At 41.9% G+C, this 19474-nt stretch overlaps 1 protein-coding gene across 1 annotated transcript; it reads left to right on the forward strand.

Moving 5' to 3' along the window:
* The first annotated feature begins 2375 nt into the window (after nucleotides 1-2375).
* LOC131691641 (endoplasmic reticulum metallopeptidase 1-like) lies at nucleotides 2376-19055 on the forward strand. Its single transcript, XM_058978202.1, has 5 exons — nucleotides 2376-2576; nucleotides 2643-3399; nucleotides 17054-17713; nucleotides 17776-18279; nucleotides 18338-19055. Exons 1-5 carry the CDS (start codon nucleotides 2539-2541, stop codon nucleotides 19007-19009), a joined length of 2631 nt encoding a protein of 876 aa, XP_058834185.1. The 5' UTR covers nucleotides 2376-2538; the 3' UTR covers nucleotides 19010-19055.
* The last annotated feature ends 419 nt before the right edge of the window (nucleotides 19056-19474 follow it).

Genomic DNA, 19474 nt, shown 5'->3' on the forward strand with positions numbered 1-19474 from the left:
ATAGGCACACTAATTGTAGCGAGGTCGAGTAGAACGATAAATCTAACGCATTTGACCGCGCTAGTGGAGTGGCATTCGTGTCATTTCCACCGTATTCCAGATGATTATATTGAAATTGTCGCGAATATCATGCAGTAAGGTAGATCATCGTGAAGACAACCCGACGGCATACCGTGGGAGTTGAAGTCTTCTAGAACCAGCTGAGGTGCGATGTATATCGGAACAATGTCTTTGATTCGGATTTGACAAGCGACAACTTCCATACCTGATACCGAGCAAAAGCTAATCCGATCTTCTTTGTTTTCAAAGGCTAATCCGATTGAAATAATAGCACGTTTTGATCTGGCAAAACGCTTCTCCATAGTGTTTTCTCGGCTTCGGCCAATAATGTTAAAATTGTGGAAGATCTTCGTCCTAGGATAATATTATAACTGAAACATAAAGACACTTGAAGTTTTGAGTGTCCCATGTGGACTTTCCGAGACAAGAAGCATCCATCAAGGAACACTCTCAAGCCTTTACAAGGAAGCTTAGGAGAGGAAATGATTCTCCTCTTTCGAAAATTTATAGCCTTCTTCAGTATTTCTTCTCGGAGGTTATCTTAAAAATAATGTTTCAGTTTTACCTGTATAATTTATATGAGGGGGATATGTCGACAGTTCATTAGGAGTCTCTCCACAGAAGGAGAATTTTTCATGATTTTCTCCGTATTTTCCATACCGTGTCTTGTTTCTACAATGGGTAATTCTATGGCTCAATGATTGCAGCGACGACATTTCTTGCCCCCCGGCACAAAAAGGAAAATAGGTGGACAAGACCCGTTCAAAAGAACAAAGTTTGGAAGAACAGATCCTTCGAATGGCTCGAAATGAGACTAATGAAAAATAAATTGTTTTCTTATACTCCTCGATTTTTGCTTAACGTAATTTCTTGCATACCAGAACTTTCACTGGATGAAGCAAAGGGTTCTGGAACAAACCAACTCCATTTTTCGTACCGAAGGTCCCTCTCGGATACTACACCATCAATCTCTACTTCCCGGGCGGGTACGTAGACAAACTACTTCTTCCTACACAATCGAGTGTTGTTTAATTAGATCATGCGATATATCGATGATGTTAAATGGCTTATCTTTTGCCCGGAAGTAGACCATCCAAGGGCTGGTTATATTAGATGGATATAATTAGTATCGAAAAGAAAACTTGTCGGTATTAATTTAGCCTTCGGACTTCCATTGAGCCTGAAAGGATGTCGGTCGTCGGAGATACCTTCCCATTATCCAACAGTATCATGCAGGCTTCAGTACCCGCATGAAAAAAGTTTTATCGCAATGCAACGAAGTTTAAAAGAATGGAGTAATTGGTTCTTAGCTGTAGAACATTTGTAGTATTAGTAATCGACAAACATTTTTTCGCTGCGCCGTCGGTCATACAACAAAGAATGTTTTCAAATAGCCACCAGCTATTATCAGAGACTTTCGCTCAAAAACAGTGCTTTTGTTAAAGTATTATCAGAATTTTCATTTTACTTACACACGCCATGTCTGAACTTTCGTGTTCCGCCGGCCCTGCCCACAACATCTACAAAACAAAATGTTTTGCAACAAAACCACATTGGATAATGGGTTTCACATAACTGGAGGTACACAATGAGAGACAGCGCTATATGTCTAATAGAAACGGAGAAAAGGGGAATACGCCAACTTATCCCAACCGCCAACTAGCCCGGGCTCCCCTACTTAACCCAGTTGATTCACTGTAATTTTTTTCGTTTGCTTTATGAAGTTTTTGTGACTGTTGTCTTCGCTGGAAGGAAGCAGGATGTATTAACAACAAATTCATTTGCTTTTTAGGTTTAAACTATTATAATATTTTCTGGATTATTATTTCAATACCTCACTTTATCACCTGAGAGCATTTTTTCGTGTAAATTAACATAATTTTGATTGTCTTTATGGACTAAACAGCTATTCTATATTTGTCCTCCTCCCACCAAATTTCAGTCTACGCCACTGGTTCTTCTAACGCTATTTTCAGAACAGTTGCACAATTACTAATGAAACTTCTTCATTGTTAGCAATACACATATATTGAGCTATTTTCACCCAAAATTGCAATCGAAAATACTTAATGGAAAATGGTTGCAGTAAATTTGAAAGTGATGCAATTTGATTCCTTACAACCTTTAAATCTAACGAAAAACTTTCGCAACACTACGAACTACTTTTCTGCAAATCCGCCACAGGCAGTGCCAAATGTTGCTCCGACGATTTCATCGCTTTTCCTTGGCTTGCTCAAAAACAGATAAACTGCGTGATAGGTTACCGAGCCGGCGTGCGATAAGATACTCCCCGCGTTAGCCGCTCGATGATCAATGTGCTGTATATATGCTAAGTGCACGGATTGTCCAAATTGTAGAAAAAAAGAACTGTTGTTGATAACGAATTTCGTATAGTGCAATCAACAAATCGCCAATCAGCAGTCGTGCTGTACCCTCCAGCGAAGGTAGCCATCACAAAATAACCTGACAAAAAACGAAATGTTTAGATCATATAGGGATAAGCTGCGGCTCAAGGCGTAAGTACAACTAATATTGCCAACTTCAATAAAGATTTGCATTAACTGTATACACCGCATTATCAGCGATCGAGCAGCGGAAACGGATGAAAACTACGGTTTGACCATATCCATCGTGTGGTCTTTCATCATCACCGCGATAGTGATCGGGATTTACTTCCTGGTGTATCTGAACTGGAGCTCCCTTCCGACCGGTCTGACGATAGCGGAAGAACAGGCCAATCCTGGTCGATTCATAGCACAAGTAGCCAAAAACAATCTAGCCGTCCTAACCAGCAATGGCCCCCGGGTAGGTGGCAGTGCTAATAACGAAATTTTCACCGTTAACTTCCTGCGTTCAACGATCGAAGCCATCATAGCCAAAGCAAACCCGGTTCACAAGTTCGAACTGGAAGTTCAACAGCAGGACGGCTATATGTATCTCGACTACACGGTATATCCGCAGACCAGCGTGTACCAGGGAATTCAGAATGTGGTAGTGAAAGTCACACCGGCGGGAAGTCCCGAACCGCAAAACTATCTGATGCTCAGTTCACACTTTGACAGTGTGCCGCAGAGTCCGGGTGCCGGTGATGACGGAACGATGACCGTGGTAATGTTGGAAATACTGAGGCAGATTTCGATGGATACTACCCCGTATCAGCACGGAATTGTGTTCGTTTTCAACAGCCCGGAGGAGAACACGCTGCAGGGTGCTCATGCGTTTATGGCGCATCACCGCTGGTGGGAGAACGTGCGGGCCTTTATCAATATGGATGTGGCAGCCAACGGTGGCCGTGAGATTATGTTCCAGGCCGGGCCGAAGTTTTCGTTTCTGATGGAGGTAAGTCATCGTTTGCGAAGGTGTAGGTGTTGCAACTTTCTAGCCACTGTTGATTGAGAATGATGGAGTGACGGAGTGTAATGTTGATTAATCGGAGACTAGCTAGATTCTTATCATATTAGGGTATATGTTGGTCAGAAGCGTTATCGGTAATAGTGCTTGCCAAAACTCACTGTCAACATACCATCTGAAATACGGGTTTTGAATGAAGGTTAATTTTGTTCACCAAACAAATTGTCCTCATTCACAACACACCACACATTCAAGACAAAACTCTGAATATTATAAAACTGCATTATGCTGGAGATTAAGTTACCTACAACCGGTCATGTCAAATGACAATTTCAGGTGTCGGTATAGTTGTAAATTTTTCCTGGTTAATAGTGGTCAGTAGGATCGTTGCTATAGCCCTACTATTGTCCTGCACACTAAGGATCTGCTGCGGAATCTTTCGAATACAAAGGTCTTGATCATTTATAACGGAATACCGAGTACCAAATCTTCGCTTTTCTTTCATAGTTGTAAAATCTCCAAACAGAAGGATTTATTAGACTTGAGCGACTAAGAAACAATCATAACATCGTTATGTTAGATATTTACAACGGGGCCAGCAGAATAAAGAGAACCCAAAGTAGGTCAAAGTGGATGGAAAATCTTAAAATATAAGTATTATGTGCAGAAATCGCAGCCCTTTCGAAAATGTTCACTACGAATATTTAATTCGAATGAAAAAGAAATACTTCGAACATGGAATTCCACACATGAGACACAATCAGGAGATTAACTTACGTCGAATAAGTAAGAAAAAGTTGAAAGTAAATATTCTTTTGTTCCTGAATAATGTCGTCATTTTCGATATTAAAAAAGCAGTGATTCCAATGTAGTTAAAAATAATTGATCACACAAAGGCAGAGCTTATCAAGGTATTTTGTTGTAAATTTGTTCCTGGTGGGAAACCAAATTTCTAAAGAAGCGTTTGAAACTGTAGTTTTATTTAAACGATTCAATAATTAACAAAGTTCATACTACCTAATTTTCTACTTACAAGAACTGGTTTCCTTACATCTACTAACTTATCCTACTTCTTCAAGGTCTGAGCCTTGCCCAATCTCCCCTGTACTTTGGCCACTATACTGCACTGTGTTTTAAAACGTCGTTTTCGTTCTCAAAATTAATAGTGTCCAAACCTTTAGTATTAGAAGTTTAGTTTGTTCGGAGAAGTTCTTGCCTTAATGCTTGCGCATGTACACTGTAGATTCTACAGGAATGTATCGTTTAGTAATTAATACACCTACACGTGTTGAACGAAATTTATTTTCTGTACTAATTAAGGTTGACGCTTGTGTCTGCGAAAAAATTGTAGCAAATGTAACGCTGATAAAAGATCCAAATGAAATTTAACCACCCTTATTCTTGTTTACGACGAATGCGAGATTCGTTCGAAAGCGATTCGAACGAATAGTAAGCCCATTTGATTTTGCTGTCGTAAACGGGAATACAAACCACTTTCGAACGAATCTTGCATTCGCCGTAAACAAGAATAAGAGCGTGTTGTACCATTGCATGTTGGTTGCCATGCTGTTGAGTTGCATAGTAAGAACTTTGCACATAACATTCATGTGAAAAATATAGTGCATTGTAAGTGGGGGTTTGCCCACTACTCGGGTTCGTATTTGCCCAGCAGAACCTTTTGTTAGGGTGGCCTAGGTGCTGCTACCAGAATTTCGAATTTTCGTATGTAAACAAACATAAAAAGGAAAAAACAAATAAACTAAATGTACCGGTTTCCTCCGACCGGCCGGGAATACAACGGCCGCTTTCTCCCTGATCGTTTCTGTTGGCTGCTCCGGTAGTGGTCCTTGGTGTTTAGCTAGAGAAGTGATCTTGGCTTCTTTGTTGGAACCTCTCTAGTGACGGTGACGAAATATTGTCGGATTCGCCGCAAGGAATCCCGGAAGACACCGCAGTGTTCTTCGCAGATGGAACTGAAGTCTCACCTGCTTCCCTCTCATTGATTATTAGCTGTAGAGAAGAGCAAGGCTCGTTCGGCTTATACTCTACAGCGAGAGGGGCAGGTGTTTTGGATCCTTTGCGGTTAGCCGGGGAAGCGAAAACTCTTTGATGGTTAGCTTCCCCCGGCAGCGATCCAACACCTCAACCTCTAGTAACCGAAACCAAGCCACTTTCCGGCGGATTTACTTTCCGTCGCACACGCGCACGTCACAACTCGTTCAGGTGGCGGTAAAATGCCCCAAAACTCGGTACTGACGTTTGATTTTCGCCGTGGTTCGTTACCTTCTCCCTTCGCATGATGTCAACAAAAAATCGAAACCAGCTGCCGCTGGAAGCTTGTAGTTGGCAGCATAATCCATACACCTTTTTTGCAGCACTCGGGAATTGCAGTCTATTTAGCCCTATGTTATCTATTCACAAACATAATACAAAAATTATCTTACCTATCTGCACGAACAAAACCGTTCATGAATGTGAAAATGAATAAAAATTTACAATTAAATGTGAACGGTATCGAACAGCGGTGAGCATAATTTACGTAAACAAATACACTCTACGAAGTGTATACGCAAAATTAGGTATATTTCCACCCAGTGCTAAATTCTTACCCTGACGGGTTACAGCATATCCATATGTAAAAAAAAATTCCAATTCTTCTACCTATTAAATCTATAAGTAAGTCTAATCGATATTCACGTGTTCATTTGAAAATCTTAGTCAATGTTATTTCTTATGATGTTTATCTGTTTTTCACATCATGTTCGCAAGAATCCCACTTGAAAGTCACATTGTCCACACTCTATTAGATATTAAAATGGCAAACGTATCCTTTTCATGTGTTTTACATTTGAATCAATTCAATTGTTTTCCACATGATGTTAACGTGTCTAGTTTTATCAGTGTACTACAAAAGAAATTACACATTCGTTTTCGAGCTCTCCATCGAGACAGAGGTTGTTTTTTCTAGTCCCTAGTGCTGTGTGAGGCGATAAAGAATAGTGTTAATCCGCATTCAAGGTTATTTTGCCAGTTCGGTTCGGTCCTCAGTCTTTTGTTCGCGTGTGAGGATTAAACAATAGCCAGCTGTATAAGCTGGATCGGTTCGTCGTTGGACACCAGTTTAAAGCTAAGTGATTTTTGTCATTTGTAACACATTTATTGCTTTCTTCCGTCTGCGCGGGCGCTGACCCCGTGCGTTGACGTTTTCTATGGTTCCCTCTCCGGATGGTCAAATGGAAGTTGAATCGGGTTCAACTTCTAAGGCTCCCTCTCGGCCCAAATGCTATCCAGAACTCTCAACTGGTCCATTTGTGGTCTTCTTTCGGCCCAAGACTAAATCACTGAATCTTCTTCAGATTTCTAGAGACCTGACGGAACGGTTCTCGGCTGTGACCGAAATTTCAAAGGTCCGCTCGGACAAGATAAGGGTGTTGCTAGCCAACTCAAAGCAGGCAAACGATATTGCTTGCTGTGAGCACTTTACGCGGGATTATAACGTGTATATTCCGGCTGTAAGAGTACAATCCGAAGGCGTCGTAACCGATGAGAGTTTGACGTGCGAGGATCTGCTGAAGTACGGGGTTGGCCGATTCAATTAAATACTTGAGTGCAAACGTTTGCACTCAGTAGTAGTTGCGGGGGATGGTTCAAAAACGTACCCCCAATCAAACTCTTATCGGGTGACCTTCGCTGGTACCGCTTTGCCAAATTTCGTCCTCTTGCACAAGGTTCGTCTGCCTGTGCGTCTGTTTGTGCCGCGGGTCATGAATTGCACAAAGTGTAAACAATTGGGCCACACAGCCACCCATTGTAGCAATAAGGCCCGCTGTGGAAAATGCGGGGAGAATCATCTAGATGATTCGTGCAGTAGGCAAGCCGAAAAGTGTCCTTACTGTGCGGAGAGTCTGCATGATATCTCGGCATGTCCCGCGTACAAACTACGCGGGGATAAACTAAAACGTTCCCTTGCGGGACGATCCAAACATTCTTTCGCAGAAATGTTAAAGAAAGCTACGCCACCATCCTCAGCAAACATCTATACTCACTTGCCTCCTGACGAGGGCGAGGCTGGTAACCCACAAGAGGGAACATCTACTAGGGTGCCTAGAATTTATAGGAAGAGGAGGAACATTTCCTCTCGTAAAGTTCCTTGTAAAGGCCAGAAGGTGTTCCTTGACGGGGCTCCGAAAGTCACATCTATTGGAAGTCTTGCAACCAAACCGAAGCAATTAGCTCCTGATCTCGGAGGATTAAGCTCAGAGAAGGAGTTCCCAGCACTTCCAGGAACATCAAAAATCCCAAGTGTTCCTTTGTTTCAGTTCGAGAGTAATCACAGCACTGGAATTATAAAACTCTCGGACATAGTGGACTGGATAATAAAAACTTTCAATATTACTGATCCTATTAAAAGTCTTATGTTAGCTTTTCTCCCTACAGTGAGAACATTTTTGAAGCAGTTGACTGCTAAATGGCCCCTCCTCTCAGCGATTGTATCCTTCGATGGCTAACTCATCGAACGAGGTCACGGATTTGATCACTGTTCTACAGTGGAATTGCAGAAGTATCATCCCGAAAATCGATTCCTTCAAAATTTTAATAAATAATTTGAGTTGCGATGCATTTGCATTATGTGAAACTTGGTTAACTTCCGACATAGAACTCAACTTCCACGACTTTAATATTATTCGCCTGGATCGAGACACCCCCTATGGAGGAGTGCTTTTGGGGATCAAAAAGTGCTATTCCTTCTACAGAATTAACCTTCCCTCGATAACAGGTATTGAAGTTGTCGCTTGTCAAGTAACAACCAAAGGCAAAAGCCTTTGCATAGCTTCCATATATATTCCCCCCAACACCGCGGTTGGGCACCGACGGCTACAAGACATCTTAGAATCTCTGTCAGCACCGCGACTAGTTTTAGGAGACTTTAACTCTCACGGTACAGCATGGGGTTGCCTCTATGATGATAACCGGTCTTCCTTAATTCAGGATCTTTGCGATAACTTCAATTTGACAATTTTAAACACGGGTGAAATGACACGGATTCCTGTTCCTCCAGCGCGCCCGAGCTCCTTAGACTTGTCCCTTTGCTCAACATCGCTGCGGTTAAATTGCACGTGGAAGGTAATTCCTGATCCCCACGGCAGCGACCATCTGCCGATTGTAGTCTCAATCAATAACGGTTCAAGGCCATTGAAATCAATCAATATTTCGTATGACCTCACACGAAATATCGATTGGAAGAGCTATGCTGCCGCGATATCCGACAACATCGAATCTACCCAAGAACTTCCTCCGGAGGAAGAGTACAGCTTTTTGACTGGCTTGATTCTCGACAGCGCGAATCAAGCTCAGACTAAGCCAGTACCCGGCGCGAACATACAAAAACGCTCTCCTAATCTGTGGTGGGACAAAGAGTGCTCAGACGTGTACGCGGAGAAGGCCGCCGCGTTTAAGACCTTCCGAGACGACGGGTTACCCGCTAGCTATCGACAATATGCGACGTTAGAAACGCGAATGAAGAGTTTGATGAAAGCCAAGAAACGTAGTTACTGGCGCCGGTTCGTTGACGGACTAACGAGAGAAACATCGATGAGCACTCTTTGGGGCACGGCCCGGCGTTTGCGAAACCGAAACAGTACTAACGAGAGTGCAGAATATTCAAACCGTTGGATATTCGATTTCGCCAAGAAGGTTTGTCCGAATTCCGCCCCGGCACAGAAGATTTATCGCGCCGCGTCTCCTCACGATAGCGCGAACGAAACACCTTTTTCGATGGTGGAGTTCTCACTTGCTCTCTTGTCGTGTAACAATAAAGTTCCGGGGCCAGACAGAATCAAATTCAACTTGTTGAAGAATCTGCCTGACTCTGCCAAGAGACGCTTGTTGAACTTATTTAATAAGTTTCTCGAGGCTAACATTGTCCCACTCGATTGGAGACAAGTGAAGGTCATCGCCATCCAAAAACCAGGAAAACCAGCCTCCGACCACAATTCGTACCGTCCGATCGCAATGCTATCCTGTATCCGGAAGTTGTTCAAGAAAATGATCCTATCCCGCCTCGACAATTGGGTCGAAGCAAATGGCTTACTGTCAGATACACAATTTGGCTTTCGCAAAGTCAAAGGGACGAACGATTGTCTTGCGTTGCTCTCAACTGAAATTCAAATGGCCTATGCTAGCAAAGAGCAGATGGCATCAGTGTTCCTAGATATTAAGGGGGCTTTTGATTCAGTTTCGATCAACATTCTTTCAGAGAAGCTGCACCAGCATGGTCTTTCGGCGACTTTAAACAACTTTTTACTAAACTTGTTGTCGGAAAAGCACATGCATTTTTCGCATGGTGACTTATCGACATCACGATTTAGCTACATGGGCCTTCCCCAGGGCTCTTGTCTAAGCCCCCTGTTATACAATTTCTACGTCAACGACATTGATGAATGTCTTGACAATTCCTGCACGTTAAGGCAACTTGCAGACGATGGCGTGGTGTCTATTACGGGACCCAAAGCTGTCGATCTACAAGGACCATTACAGAATACCCTGGACAATTTGTCTGCTTGGGCTATTAAGCTGGGTATCGAATTCTCCACAGAGAAAACTGAGCTAGTTGTATTTTCAAGGAAGCGTGAACCAGCACAACTACAGCTTCTATTAATGGGTCAAACTATCGCTCAGGTCTTCACAGTAAAATATCTAGGGGTCTGGTTCGACTCGAAAGGTACTTGGGGATGCCATATTCGGTATCTGAAACAGAAATGCCAGCAAAGGATCAACTTTCTTCGTACAATAACCGGAACATGGTGGGGTGCCCACCCAGGAGACCTAATTAGGTTGTATCAAACAACGATACTGTCGGTACTGGAATACGGATGCTTCTGCTTTCGATCCGCTGCGAACATACATTTCATCAAACTCGAAAGAATTCAGTATCGTTGTTTGCGTATCGCCTTAGGGTGCATTCAGTCGACCCATACGATGAGTCTCGAAGTCCTGTCGGGCGTTCTCCCGCTGAAAAATCGATTTTGGGAACTCTCATATCGATTGCTCATTCGATGCGATATCTTGAACCCGGTCGTGATTGAAAATTTCGAAAGGCTTGTTGAGCTCAATTCTCAGACCCGTTTCATGTCCCTGTATTTTGACTACATGGCGCAGAATATTAACCCTTCTTCTTACAATCCCAACCGTGTGCATTTCATAAATACTTCTGAATCTACTGTTTTCTTCGACACATCCATGAAAGACGAGATTATTGGAATTCCGGACCACATACGCCCACAAGTGGTTCCAAACATTTTTTATAATAAATTCCGAGAAGTCGACTGTTCTAAGATGTTCTATACTGACGGATCAAACCTCGAAGGATCCACTGGCTTCGGTATTTTCAATCAAAAGTTCACCGCCTCCTACAAACTCAGTGACCCTGCTTCAGTATACGCCGCAGAACTAGCTGCCATTCAGTATACCCTTGGAGTCATTGAAACATTACCCGCAGGCCATTACTTCATCGTTTCGGATAGCCTCAGTTCTATTGACGCTATTCACTCGATGAAACATGGAAAGCACTCCTCGTATTTTTTGGGGAAAATACGGGAGCTACTGAGTGCTTTATCTGACAACTCTTTCCAGATTACCTTGGTATGGGTCCCTTCTCATTGCTCCATTCCGGGCAATGAGAAGGCAGACTCCTTAGCTAAGGTGGGTGCCTTAGAAGGAGACGTTTACGAAAGACCAATTTGCTTCAGCGAATTTTTCAGTATTACTCATCAGAGAACCCTCGAAAGTTGGCAAACTTCGTGGAGCAGTGGAGAGCTGGGAAGGTGGCTACATTCGATAATCCCTAAGGTATCGACGAAACCTTGGTTCAAGGGGATGGATGTGGGTCGTGACTTCATTCGTGTGATGTCCCGACTCATGGCAAACCATTACACGCTGGATGCACATCTCCGGCGTATTGGGCTCGTGGATAGTGGTATCTGCGCTTGTGGCGACGGCTATCACGACATCGAGCACATTGTCTGGGCGTGCACCGAGTACAGTTCCGCTAGGTCTCGGCTAATGGATACCCTGCGGGCCCGAGGAAGACCAACCAACGTCCCGGTTCGAGATGTGCTGGCAAGCCGCGATGTCCTCTATATGTCCCTTATATACACCTTTGTGAAAACCATCAATATACAAGTCTAACTGCCCCTTCTTATTTTTCTTATCATTCTCAGAACCCTCTTCCACCTGTATCAAAGCATCTGTATCGAATGAGCCAACAAACACGGGACCTACGGCACGAACATAACACGCTTAACTCGAAATGTAGCCGATCCACATCTGAGCCGTACTACGAAATCGTCTGGAAAAACCCCTGCCATCTTGAGGAGGACCACCCGGCGTCCCAGTACATGATTCCCCTGATGAAGGCCACCCGAGTTTGTAATCCATCCGTTGATCTCACGATGCCTGAAACTGAAATAATTTTCTCTCCCTGCCATCTTTGTCTACCCTCCCTCCCCTGACTCTTATACCCAGAAGTAACACCACTACCCCCCCAATATCATCACGAAGCATTTAGTTCTTCTTGTCTCTTCTAGTTTTAACTATTATATTATATAATCTCGTTGAAAATGCCCAACTCTAGTACCCACAAAAATAACTATAATTCCGAATCTTTACAAAATTCAATCATGCCCTCTAGTTATTCCTAGTTTTAAGTTAGTCGTAAAAAATTGTCCCCCTTAGTTAAACATTATTTGCTCCAATAATCTCACTGATAAAATTGTCAAACCATATTGCCACAAAAACTAAATGACCCCCCTAATCTTACGAAAATAATATTATCCCCTTGTGTAGATATATAAGATAGCTATAAAATCGCATTAGTTTCATTTTAAAAAATCAATATGTAATCCCCTAGTTTTAAGCTATTTAAAATGTGAAACAAAACAAAATTGGCACCTTTAAGCTAATGCAACGTGCCTTATCAAATAAACGATTTGAATAAAAATAAAAAAAAAAGAAATTACTGAAAACATGGTATATTTACAGGGTGCGCCAGCTGGATGTATCCAATGGTTTCTCCCTCTTTGAAAAAATAAGGAGCGATCGTTTTTAATATAAAGCGCTACGATTTCAGCGCATTCTTTTGGTGTAAATAGCTAAAATGGCACTAAATGATGTTTCAGAATTGTATTTATCTGTCAAAATCAGCTGGAAAATGGCGGAGTTGTTCAATGTTGAAATAGGATACATCAGGATGGGGTCTTCCATACAACATGTTCCATAACTTGAAAACTGTTAAAACTAGATATATAGTGTCTGCGGCAATTTCTTATGCAGTAATATTTGCTGCAACTTTGCCGAAAATGCAAAGTCTCTAACTTAATTCGTTCAGAAAATAAATTTTGTGTGTCACGTACCGGTGAATTAATTACTGAACGATATATTCCTGTAGATGTGCAATCATATAGGCAAGAACTTCTCCAAACAAACTATACTTCTAATGTTAACGGTTTAAATGCTATTAATTTTGACCACGAGAACGAAGTTTTCAAACAGTGTCCTTGAGCAATAAATCAACCTATCGGATTTAGAGGCTATGATTAACTGTTAGACATTAACCTAGTTTACTCCTGCTTACCTTGCCAATACCAATGAAACAGGTTCAATTGTCACTCCGAAAGAAATGTCAATTCAAAATACTCGCTTCCTAATTTCCGCCTTTTATCTCACTACTGAAATTCACCACTTACTCTTCTTTCCATCAAGTGTTACCAACATAGCAATGCTCGTAACATTCGCTATTTTCGGATTTACCTGACCTCCAGTGCCACTAGATTTACTCAACCTCGTTGCTGTACCTTGCGATCGGCAGTTCTTACGTTCACCCTTCGAACTCTTTTTTTTTCTTCTAATTTATTTGATACGGCTCAATGCGTTAACACAACTGAGCCGTGAATCTTTCATTTTTTTACAAGATGCAAAAATAAAAAAATAACGAAGTTACTGCCTGTCCGTCAGGTCTTGTTGACGCAGCTTGCTGCTGCGTGTTGAGATCCTTTTTCTTGTGGGTGATGCATTAGTTCCGCTATCCTCTGCAATTTAGAGGTCAGATCATCTGCCTTCTCTCGTGTTGTCCTTTACGTCCATGTCGTCATCAGTACTGCTTTCATGCTGTTCATTGTCAGAAGTTCTAGTTTATTTCTTATTCTTTCGTGTCGCGGTTGTAAATCCGTTTTCTTCGGCATTTGTTTCTTTATTTGTGGTGTTGGTTGTTGGTTTGAAGTCATTTGATGCAATCTTTTTTCTTCGCTTTTGGTTAAAATAGTTAGTTTACTGGTACTGGACACGATCATTATTGATTTAGTGTTTGTTGCTACCCGATCCGCAGTCGTTAGTTGAACAACCAGTTGTGGTACGGTGGTACGGTACGACGAATGTATATCGGTCTTGCCTGTAACAGATGGAATTTCCTTAGCAGCCTCTGCACAAGATTTTCCATGATGTAGCGGCTGATCACAGAATTGGCACATAGGAATCTGTCCTGGATACGAGACTAATGTCCGCTGACTATATATGACACCTTGGATTCATTTGCATTCGATGATCAGGTAGGAGGGGATAGGTTTTGTCAAATGCATTCTCACCACACGCACTCCGTTGCGAAGACCTGGGAACAAGTTCCTTCCAGTATCTTCCTTAACGGTATTCACTTCTCCGCAGGCCCGCGCGCAGGAAATGCTTATGGGGAGGGTTTTGATTTTTCTACGTTTCTCATAAAAGAAAGGTTAAACGTTGAAGATTTTTTATGAGACCTGGAAGGCCAAGTATTGTGTACCAATCGGCTCAGCTCAACAAATTGGGTAAGTGCCTATTATCGAGAAGGAATTGAATTGGTTAGTGGTAGTGTCTGATTGGTTTGAAGTAGTTAATCTTACCGACTAAACTTAAACCTCTAGTATCTTGCCATCCGCATCTTTCCGGAGCCACCGTTACACCGTAAAAACATTGTTTCTAAAATCGTGAATAAAGTACCATGAATTCTGGAACATTCACGTTTTTACGTTACGAAAACAAGACTATGAACGAAAATCATGTGTTTTATAACTATGTTCAATTTCGATTCAGTAACGCCCTCATAACACTTTTATTAGTAAAAATATTTGTTTTTGTTTCGTGAAATTCAGACACGGTTGCTTTGTAATTAGCAAATCGATCTTCTGTATTTGAACTAGTTCACAACATTATGATCATTAATCTCAGTTGACTCATAATGTTATTCATAGATAGTTCGCAAAATCAAAACATTGTGAATATGTTCTCGAGCTCTTTTTTTGCGAAGCTCGGAATTTTATTCATGAATCCATTCAATCCTCGTGAACTAATTCATTCGTGTTTGTGATATAGTTTACAGAACATGATCCCGCGAACCAATCATACTTTTATGACCCAGTTCACCTTGTCTCGTTACTACGAGTAAAAAGACCGATAGTAACCAAAAAATAACAAATCGCGATAAGGCGAAAATAAATTACGAATGCCACAATGAAACTACTGATATCATATCACTTTACTCCAGGTATCAAATTCGAAAGCAAGCTCTAGACTAAAATATCACGATAAGATGAACAGAAATTACGAAAATCGTCACTTAGGTCCTGAAATCATGAACATGGATCACACAACTCGTGACACAAATATCAAAAATCGTCACTAAGATGCTGAAATCATGAACATAAACATGAATCCCTACTCGTGACTAAAATATCACGACAACATGAACAGAAATTATGAATACAATGACAAATTTCCTGCAATCATGGACATAAATCACATTATTCGTGATTGAAATATTTAAAATCGTGATCCCCAATTTACGAACATGAATCACTTTACTCATAACTGAAATATCACGATAACATGAATGAAAATCGCGACGAAGATCCTAAAATCATGAACATAGATCCCGCTACTCTGATATAAAAATCGGATAATAAACTCATGAATAAAATAGCGCGGTAACGTGATAAGAAATAACAAACATCGGGGATTAGCTCCTGAAATCATCAACATCGCTTGACTGTCAGCTGTGTATTCCCTAAACATGTCCAGCGAGCAACAGTAATTCAACCAAACATTCGCATGTAACGCCATGTATATATGTATATATTTTTCTTGCTTGATGTCCAACCTTCTCGGTATATCTGACCTGCTCAGGTCTGCTGCAAATATCGTCACGTGCTGAGACTCGAACCCATCTGGAGGCGTCGACCATAATGATTTACATCTCTTTAAAACCACCTTCACAGGGTTTCTTATCCTTCTTGGCGCTACTCGTTCCTATTTATTTGCTAGCTGCAGCTGAGAATTTCTCGTCGGCGGTATTTCTCCCGATACCGACGTCCATTTTTGCGAGCCATTCAGCTGTCAGTCACTCCGACGGAGAGATCGGCTGTAAAATTTCTGCAGATAACGATATCTCGATTTTCTCTGACATCATGCTTTTTCCTTAGATCCCGTTGCTACATGCCGAAACGTGAACCGGCCCAGATATTCCGACCAACATAACTTACATTCTTTTCGAGCCACCTTCGTGAGGTTTCTTCCTTGGTTTTTTCAACCACTTGTTTCTAGAGTGACTGAATTCGAATGGCAGTGCTCGTTGTATATTTTCATCCCTGAAAAGGAAATTAATAAATTTTTAAAAGTAATTCAAAACCTTCATGGGAGGGGTTCGAACCCCTAAAACCCTTCCCTTGCGCACGGGCCTGCTTCTCCGTATTTTGACATGTGTAGTTTGACAAAGCTAGCATTAGTACGCGGTGCAAGGTCATGAAGCTTTACTTCAATAGTGTCATCGTCTATATATGTTGGAATACTGTATAAAATGTCGTTCCATTCGACGACGTGTTTCAAGTAGTTCTGAGAAGCAAATGATTCTGCTTAAATAGTGGTTTTAAACATAATCAGTACCACATGACGTAGACAGTGGGATTTTACAGCATTAAATTCTGCTACATTGAGCTACATGTTCACCTTCAACAATTGCTCCACTTCACGAATCGATGGTCTTACTGGACATTTCGAAAATCATCAGCAACACAATTTGACCGTATCGGGGAATAAACTAGCTTTGCGTTGTCACTTAGATAGAAGGTAGAAGGAACAAAATTTTGCATTGGCCAATAGACAAAGCAGCATTCGGGTAGATTTGATTGCATGCCCTGCTATAACAGTGGAGCGATTTTTAGCTTCTGAACTGAATAAGAGGAGAAGCCAGACTAAGTCCGAACCTAAGGGCAGATCACTTGTGATGCATTTTTCAAAACCAACAAAATTAAATGCATATTTTGCCATCAAAATTGAATTTAGAATCCAGGAAAAAAATTCAGGAGGGGTACGAAATTCTGATATTAAAATTAACTTTGTACAATACGTAATACGTAAAAACCTCACTCAATGAAAATTAGTATTGGTGCACCAATTTTCACATCCCCGCTTGTTGGTATGTAGAGTAAAAGACGTCATTTTAAATATAAATGAAGAACTAGAACTGCTTATAAATTCTGTAAAACTCCGTCGGTTTTACTATAATCTTGACATAACATGCAGTTAATACTCAACTAACAGTCCAATCTAACCAACCTTTCAGTATTACAGAGACCACGTACCACATCCCTTCTGCACGGCCATCGCCGAAGAGATGTTCCAGGCAGATTTGGTTCCCTCGGAAACTGACTTCTACGTGTACAGCAAAATGGGCGGTAAGCCGGGAATGGACTTCGCACACAGCACCTGGGGTTACCTGTACCATACGGCGTACGATGCGCTGGATACGATCCCGCTGGAATCTCTTCAGCACACCGGAGATAACGTGCTATCGCTAGTTCGCGCACTAGCCAAGGCACCGGAACTGTCCGATATCGATAACTACAAGGGTAGCAAAGCGATCTTCTTCGATTTCCTGAACTGGTTCTTGGTATACTATCCCGACTGGGCAGGAATACTGATAAACTCACTGATGGCTGCTTTGGGCTTGGGACTGATTGGTGGATCGCTCTGGATTATGTCGAGAAATTCGGACGTCAGCTTCGGTCGAATGATGTGCCAATTTAGTGTAAATCTAGGTGTGCAGCTGCTATCGATTGGAGTGGGAATCGGTTTCTCCATGCTGATGGCGGTGATCATCCATGCGGCAGGTGGTGCAATGTTCTGGTTCACCGAAGCTTGGTTGATTTTTGGGATATATATGTGCCCATTCCTCATCTGTACCATACTGGGGCCTGTTTTGCTCGTTCGATTCTACAAGATCGTAAGTTGAAAATATTAGGTTTTTCTAATCAACTGAATTGAAATTCCACTTTTTTTTCTCAGGACGACATCTTACTCCACACGCGCATACTGCTGTTCATCTTCGCTCAGCAATTGATCTACATTATTATACTTATCGTGATGACTGCCATGGCAGTCCGGTCAGCCTACGTGTTTGTCATAGTTGTGATATTTGTCAACGTTTCTACGATCGTCAACATGATCATCCGATTCAAGAATTTCCACTGGATCTACATTCACCTGATCGGGCAGATTTTTCCCATCGCTTACTATTCTTCACTCTCCCTGACCATGTTCAGTACCTTCATCCCGATGCAGAATCGTGGTAGTGCGGAAACTAACCCGGAGATAATGATCGGTTTATCCGGTGTGTTAATTATACTACTGATAAGCACTTTTCTGACCCCTTTCATCGCCATGATGAGGAAGCCATTCATTTACTTTGGAGTGGTTGTCCTCTTTTGGATAATTTGCATCATCGTCATGGTTACGTCGGTTGGATTCCCCTACAGAGCCGAGACATCACCTCAACGATACTATGTCTTTGTGAGTTTACAGTTAATATTAGGTAAAGTGTCTCACTAAAACAACATTTCTTTTGTAGCACATCGAACGGAACTTTTACAACTACAATAACCAACTGAGGCGCTCGGATAGTCACTTCTACATACACCCACAGGATGTTCATACCCCTGGCTATATAATGGACATCGTTCCGGAGATGCAACGGGCAACTCAACTAGGTGAAGAATGCGATCGAGAATTGTACTGTGGGATTCCGTTCTACCAGAACCAATTCCACGCTCGAAGAAACGTCGCCTGGTGGCTAACTGCGGGACGACCGAATTTGCCAACCCCGGTGGCATTCCAATTCGTCAGTGAGGAACGAATTTTACCAAACGTCACAAGGTACGACTTCACCGTGCAGGGAACGGATCATATGAGCTTCTATGTATCCCCGATTCAGCCTAATAAACTATTGGAATGGAGTTTTAGTGAGATGGTCCCTCGCAGTGGATATCCCTGGAATGGACAGGACGTTCACTTTATCAATTATGTGCATGGAATCGACGATTCGCCCTACTCATTTTGGGTTCTCATCGAGCACGAAGGGGAGAAACCGACTAACGAACCCAGCTTCCATTTGAATATTGTCGCCCAGTACATGCACCACGAGGAGTTCCGGACCGCCGAATTCAAACAATTCATAGATAACTTCCCCGATTACGCCCATGTCGTAGCGTATCCAAGCTATCTGGAAAGTCGAGTGTTTTAAGATAACGATAATGTACCGTGTTGATAGCGGCAATAAAGTGATTAACGATAAGCTGATTTCGATTTTGTTTATTTTCATCCGCGAATAATTCACACGCATATAATTTTTGCTTTTATTATTTGGAATTTAGCCTTAAGCCTAAGCCGTTTTCCATTGAAGATAGATGGCACTGGTGTTGTAGTTTCTGGCAGAAGCAGAGTCAAAAATAGTCGAAGCTCTTTTTTGACGGCTGAAAATGAACCTGACGCGACTCGCGGTGAATAGAATAAATATTCATTCAAATATCCCTTCTTATTCATTCAGTTGAATATCGTACAATATATTCATTTCACTAATTATCTAGAAAAATGTTTTCAAATGCTGGTAAAGCATATAAAACAACAATCATCATCGCTTACATTGTGCCAGGGCCTACTTTGATGCGTTTGATTCGTTACTGCACGGTCGCTTCGTGTAATAATCGGA

Source organism: Topomyia yanbarensis, chromosome 3 (genome assembly GCF_030247195.1).
Source record: "Topomyia yanbarensis strain Yona2022 chromosome 3, ASM3024719v1, whole genome shotgun sequence".
Lineage (NCBI taxonomy): Eukaryota > Metazoa > Arthropoda > Insecta > Diptera > Culicidae > Topomyia > Topomyia yanbarensis.

Coding starts and splice junctions, on each gene's coding strand:
- LOC131691641 (XM_058978202.1), top strand. CDS start 2,539: ATGTTTAGATCATATAGGGATAAGCTGCGGCTCAAGGC. Junction 2,577..2,642: donor GATAAGCTGCGGCTCAAGGC/GTAAGTACAACT, acceptor CCGCATTATCAG/CGATCGAGCAGCGGAAACGG. Junction 17,714..17,775: donor TCGTTCGATTCTACAAGATC/GTAAGTTGAAAA, acceptor TTTTTTTCTCAG/GACGACATCTTACTCCACAC.